The sequence below is a fragment of the Orycteropus afer genome, unplaced genomic scaffold (assembly GCF_000298275.1).
Source record: "Orycteropus afer afer isolate SDZICR_OR568_19922 unplaced genomic scaffold, OryAfe1.0 scaffold00022, whole genome shotgun sequence".
Classification (NCBI taxonomy): Eukaryota; Metazoa; Chordata; class Mammalia; order Tubulidentata; family Orycteropodidae; genus Orycteropus; species Orycteropus afer.
In genome coordinates, this window is record NW_006921609.1 from 3,225,102 (window position 1) to 3,232,124 (window position 7,023).

Here is a 7,023-nt window from a genome sequence, read left to right on the forward strand (position 1 = left end):
CCTCCGGACAGGCAAAAGTCCATAGCTCAGCCCGCCTTTCTCTTGGCTGCTTCCCCTTTTATTCACCAGCCACTATAGCAGTCCTCTGTTCAGTCCCTGGCCAGCAGGGCTGATTTTCAAGTTAATTCTTAGGTCCTACCACTACTTGGCAGTCTCCAAGCTGTCTGTGCCATCAGGATCGTTGCCAGACCACATCTCTGTATGTCTCCTTTTTTGTTATTTTCATGCAAATTCTTCTGCTAGTTGGAGTTTAGTCCACTTCTATATCCTTCCCTTCAAAGCTCAGGGGTCCAGGATTATCTTCTGTAGCTGTGTTAGTTGATTCCCCTTTTTTTGTTGAAGAGGGTCTGTGCAGTCCTTTTGCCTATTCTGCCATCTTACCGGAACTCGCTGTTTGATTTCTTGACTGCTGCTTCCGTGGGTGTTGATTGTTTACTCAAGTAGAATGAAATCCTTGACAATTACAGTTTCTTGTATTTGGCCTCAATTATGAGAATTTTTGTTTTCTTCATATTCAATCTTAATTCATACTTAAGGCTACATACAGTCTTTGACTTTCATGATTAAGTGCTTCAAGTTGTCTTCACTTTTGACAAGCAGGGTTGTGTCACCTGCATAACACAGGTTGTTAATGAGTCTTCCTCCAATCCTGACACCATGTTCTTCATATAGTCCAGGTTCTTGATTATTTGCTCAGCATACAGATTAAGTAAGTATGGTGAAAGGGTACAGCGCTACCATACACCTTTTCTAATTTTAAACCACACAGTATCTGCTTGTTCTATTTAAACAACTGCTTTTTGATCTATGTACAGATTCCTTAGGAACACAATAAGTTACTCTGTAATTCTCAGTTATGTTATCCATAATTTGTTATGATCCACATAATTGAATGCCTTCTCATAGTTGATAAAACTCAGGTAGACATCTTTCTGGTGTTCTAATCCTTTTGGCTGAGATTCATCTGATACCAGCAATCATATACCCCTTGTTCCACATCATCTTCTGAATCTGGCTTGAATTTATGGCAGTTCCCTGTTGATGTACAGCTGCTCCTGTTTTTGAGTTAGCTTCAGCAAAATTCTGTTAGCATGCAATAGAAATGATACTATTCAATAATTTTCACATTCCATTTGACTGCTTTTCTTCTGAATGGGCAGGAATATGTATCTCTTCATTTGGCTAGCCATGTAGCTGTGTAATGTATTTCTTGGCATAGATGAATAAGCATATGCATCCATTTGTTGAAGTATATCAGTTGGTATTCCATCAATTCCTGGAGCCTTGATTTTCACCAATGCCTTTAGTGTGGCTTATTCTTATTTTTTCATCACCAGTGGTTCTTGATCATATACTGCCTCCTGGAATGATTAAATGTTGACAGATTCTTTTTGGTACAGTGACTCTGTGTTCCTTCCATCTTCTTTTGATGCTTTCTGCATCATTTATTATTCTGCCCATAGAATCCTTCAGTATTGCAACTTGAAATTTGAATTTTCTCATTGGTTCTTTCAGCTTCAGAAATGCTTATCATGTTCTTCCTTTTTAGTTTTCTAACTCCAGGTCTTTGCACATTTATTTATAATACTTTACCAATCTCTGCTTGAGCTGTCCTTTGAAATCTAGAGTTTATCTCTTTTACTTCGTTCCTTTTATTTGCTATAGCTGTTCTGTGCTTAAGAGCAAGTTTCAGAGTTTCTTCTGACATCATTTTTATCTTTTCTTTCTTTAGTGACCTATTACTTTCTTCATGTATGATGTCCTTGATGGCATCCCACAACTCTGTTTCTCTTTGGTCATTAGTGTTCAGTGTCTCAAAATGAGATGGTTTCTAAATTCAGGTGGGATGTATTCAGATTTGTATTTTGGCTCTCATGGACTTGCTTTGTTATTTGTCAGCCTGGCATTGAACTTGAATTTGAGCAGTTGATGATCTTTTCACAGTTGGTCCCTGGCTTTGCCTTGATTGATGATAATGGAGCTCCTCTATCTTCTCTTGCCACAAATATAGCCAGTTTGATTCTTGTGTCCACATATATAGTAATTTTTTTGTGTTGTTGGAAAAAAGTATTTCTGATGAATAAATCACAGGTCTTGTAGTATTCTATCAAGTGATTTCCAGTGTCATTACAAAGGCCATATTTTTTCTGCTTGTGGGAGTGTAAAATGGTACAACCAGTTTGGGAAACATGCATCTACTCAATTTTTTCAGCAGTTCTATTTCTACATATTACCCAATGATGTCTGCACAGTTTAGCCTTAGACTGTATCAGCTTTATTCATAATAATAAACAGGAAACAAACAAAATGTCCACTAACAAACAGATGAATGAACAAACAAATTGTGACTCGATAAAACAAAGTAATAATAGACACAATGTAGAAGAACCCTACAAATATTAGGTTGAACAAAAGAAATCAGACACAAAATACTACATAGTGGATGATTCCATTTTATACTGTTCTGGTTACCTAGTGCCACTCTGACGAGATACACCACAAATGGGATGGCCTTAACAAACGGGAGGAATTTATTCTTAAAATTTGGAGGCTTTAAGTCCAACTTCAGAGTGCCAGGCTCTAGGGATTGGGTGAAGGCCCCTCAAACTTGGTGTCTAGCTCTGCCTCCTCTCCCGGCCCACTGGAGCTAGAGGCATTTCTTCACTTAGACAGCTGCTGGCTGCTGAGGCTGAGAAGCCCCAAGATTGACAAGTCAAAAGGCACAGTCCTGATGTTACCAAACTACATGGCAGGCCATTAACTTATTAACTTAAGCCCATTGTACGTCCCAAGGTTGGCAGAGCATGGCAGGCTGCTGAACAATGACACGGCTACATGCAGGGTCTAAGCATGCCATAGGCTAGAGACCATTCCCAAAGCTACTACTTATATATGGGAAGCAGACCACATCCCAAAGGCAGCTACTCAGCTGCTTGTGGTGGATCCCACCCTGGAGTTGATTGCCAGTCTCATCATGGGGAATAATTACCACCAGCTGCACAGCCACTCACCCAGGCCCAGCCAAGTTGACATACAAACTGAACTACCACATATATGAAGTTTAAAAACAGGGAAAACTAATCTGGTGATAGAATTCAGAACAGTGGTTGCCTATGGGGTGTTAGGATTAACTGGAAGGTAGGTAATGTAAGTTCCAGGCTTTTTATATGCTTTCTGGCAATTTAAAAAGCTTACCAGCACCCCAATAGAAAAAGATTTTATTTTGTTACTATCTTACAGTGTAGGTCATTTAGTAGTTTGAAGTATAAATTCTGTATTTTCCACATTATTGTAGGTAATTAAGAATTCACTGTGCTCAGGTTATTCATTGCAGCATTATTATTATTATTTATTTGTTTTGTTATTACAGAATTTATTTTTTAATAGCAAAAGACTGAAAGCAGCCTAAATGTCCCAGCAATAGGAGACCAGTTAATTTAAATATGGTATAGTTATTGCAAGACTATGTAACTAAAACGAGGAACATTTTTATACAAAGGGTACAGAATTATGTGTATGTGTGTCTAAAGTATGCATAGGCTATCTCTGAAGGTATACACAAAAAAATTGTTTAGTACCTATTGCCTCTGACAAGGCAATTGGTAGCAGCTGGTCAAATAGGAAGAAGGACTTTCCACTGAATATACTTCTTTATCTTTTGAATTTTCTATTATGAGAATGCTAGATAGAATATAAATTACAATTTTTTTAAAAAAATAACAAACAAACAAACTTGTACTTAGAAGAAGGGGGCAGGTAAAAGAGAAATCTGAAATTCAGTCAGGATGTGTGACATTATGAACAAAAAAAGTCACAATGGTGATAACATTTTGAATAATGTACTTATATGACTTATGGGAGAATGTAAGACTGTTGTTCCCAAATGCTAATCTGGGTATATCAGAATCAACTGGGTAGCTTCATCAGAATACCTGGGCTCTATTCATAAGATTTTTTTAGTCTTATTCTTCAGTAGACTAGGGCTGGTCTGGGAACATGTTTGTATTTAAGAGCTCCCTAGGTGTCTCCTTGCTTAACCAGCCAGTGGTGCAGAAACCACTGGTATAAAACATAATGTGTCATATAAACTTCATTCATTCTGTGAAAAAACATACACCTCAACAATTTCTATATGTACAGTTTAGTGTTATTATTTTAGAGTTGTGTTTTTAGTTTATTCATTTATTTCTACATTCATTCATAAAAACATTGATCATATGTTATATAGACAAATGTATAGAGACCAGTGGAATGGTTATTAGTGGTTATCTGGGGTGGGAGGGGATAGGGAGAAAGGGCCTCATTCTCTGGTAATGAGTGTAATGAGTTTATATAGTGATGAGAAAATTGGCATTGATTAAAGGTAATGGTTATACAATTTAACTAATGTAACATAACACTGAATTGTACACCAGAAAAAAAGGCACAATGGGAAATGTACTATATATAATTTTACAACAACAGAACCATCACCACCACCACCATCACCCCACCCCCACCCCCCAAAAAAAGATGCAGTTGCTGATACTATTTAGGTACAACCAAATACCTCATGAAAATAGTTCTCTTAGTTCAATGCTTGGGATCATGGCTTTGGGGAACTTTCCAGCCAGTTTACCTAACACTATTTATAAAGTTTCTGATCTACCCCCTAGTTTGGTGAGTAGTTTCTGTGGTCTTAAAAGCTTATTAGTGGCCATCCAAGATTCCTGTATCAGCAGAGGAAGATGACCCAGCAAATGGAGAAGAACTGGACTGTAGGTCTAGTTGCCTCCATGAACCACTTCCTCTTTGGCCATGAAACTAGAAGAACTGAATGGTACCTGACTACCATTCCTGAACGTTTTGATCAAGGACTCAATAGGGAAGTTCTAATCAAAAGTAGTGGGAAATGTGGAGCAGAATTTCAAAGTTTTTACAGAATCCACATTTACTGGATGCATTGATGCTGGAGGGACCCCCAAATTTGTTGTCCTGAGAAAATTTTTGAACCTTGAACTGAAACTCTCTCCTAAAGCCATCTCCAAACTAAACAAACAGCTTAGCTGAATTAACAAAGAAATACTTGCCTTGAGCATTATATTCTTTTATAGATGAAATTGACAACTGTAATTCTGAAGCATAAATAACCAGTTTATAGGGCAGTGAGTTGAATATGGAGAGAGAATAGTGACACAATATGAAGAATGTAACCAATGACATTGAACTGTACATGTAGAATTTTTTTTTTTTTTTTTTTTTTCAAATTTTTGTGATTTGGGTGAAAGTTTACAGGGCAAATTCATTTTCCATACAGTAGTTCATACACACTCGGTTTCATAACATTGACTGCAATTCCCCACAGTGTGATAGATCTCTTCCCACTTCCTTCCCGTAGTTACCTCTTCCCTGTGTCCTTCCATTCTGTGAACTTCTACCCCCTGGGCTATCTCCCTGTGCAAACATTGCCCTTCTTTTCTCCCACAATTGATCACTCCAACATTTACCTGTTGTAAATGGTTACCCCATATGCCTATCTGTTGTTTGGATGGAAGCCATAGGAGTGAGTTCAGTTCCAGACTTGAAGGGTACTAGGGCCATAGTCTCAGGGTCTCACCATCCTCTTATCAGACCAGTAGGCCTGGTCTTTTTTTATGTTTTGAGTTTTGTTTCACATTGTTCTCCCACTCTATCCAGGATCTCCTGCATTGATCCCTTTCTGAGTGGTTGCCAGTGGTAGCCAGGCACCATGTAGTTCTTCTGGTCTCATGGTCATGTATGCTGAGAACTGCATAGCCTACTAGTCTCTTGCACTAACTGCTTCCATGCATCTTTAGTTTTTTTCATTATTCTTTGTTCTGGGTGAAGAGAGACCCATCATTGCATCTAGATGGCTGCTTGCAAGCTTTTAAGACCCTAGTTGTTACCAAAATAGGAGTAGAACAAGGTTTTTGTGTAGCATGTTAAGCCAGTTGAGCTTGATGTTCCCTGCGACTATGGTCCCAAGCCCCCAGGTCCAACTACATGGTCTCCCCAGGTAGCTGGCTGAGGCCAGGAAGCCACCACAACCTTGCTCCTTGTCAGTTTCACTGTACACCCAGACATTCTTACAGTGCATACAAACATGCATATAGAAACATCATCTGCCAACCCTACTTGGTCATGGGCACACTTCCCTCTACCTAGACATACCTGATCATTCAGCCTGAAACTGTACATGTAGAAATTGTTGAATGGGTACATGATCTGCTATGTGTATCTTTATAAAAAATAAAATTTTTTAAATTGACCACTTATGATATATGAAGTTTTAAAAATGGACATTTGGGAATGTCACTTGGGTTGTGAGTGAGTGACTTTGTCTTTAATTAGGAATCTGAAAGGTCACTTAGTCTTAACATAAAATACTACTTTTTCCATTTAATTAACTTTTCTCTTTTTTACAGATTTCAGAACTGATATTCCCACCTCTTCCAATGTGGCATCCTTTGCCTAAGAAAAAACCACCAATGTACCGTGGGAATGGCCATCAGAGTCATTACCCACCTCCTGTTCCATTTGGTTATCCAAATCAGGGAAGGAAGAATAAACCATATCGCCCAATTCCAGTGACATGGGTACCTCCTCCTGGAATGTACTGTGACCGGAACCACTGGATTAATCCTCACATGTTAGCACCTCACTAGCTCCTTTGTTTCTGTTAGTATCACGGTGAAAAAAAGTAGAAGAAGCCTATATATTACAAGTTCAAAGTTCATACTTATAGTAGTAAAGTTAGATGGATCAAACCATCAAACTTATTTTTATAGAAAAGTTATTGAGAATAATCTTTCTTAAAAATATATATATTCACTTTAGATATATTGATATAGTTTGAGATACTTTATTAAAATTAGTCAAGTGCCTGAGTTTTTAATATTGAACTTGAGTATTTATATATTGTGCATCAACTTTGTTTAATATGAGAACTCTGTAGGACTGGACAATCTGTTTTAGCACCTTTGAGCATTTACTTTATGGAAAGTATGTAAGTTATTTATACAC

The 7,023-nt window shown here is 37.9% G+C and overlaps 1 protein-coding gene across 1 annotated transcript in view; it reads left to right on the forward strand.

Moving 5' to 3' along the window:
* Nucleotides 1–6,665, forward strand: part of BTG3 (BTG anti-proliferation factor 3) — a 23,109-nt gene extending 16,444 nt beyond the window's left edge. The window contains exon 4 of the mRNA XM_007934897.2: nt 6,426–6,665. Within this exon, the coding sequence (XP_007933088.1) occupies nt 6,426–6,665 (240 nt within the window). The remainder of the gene's footprint in view (nt 1–6,425) is intronic.
* Nucleotides 6,666–7,023: the final 358 nt, after the last annotated feature.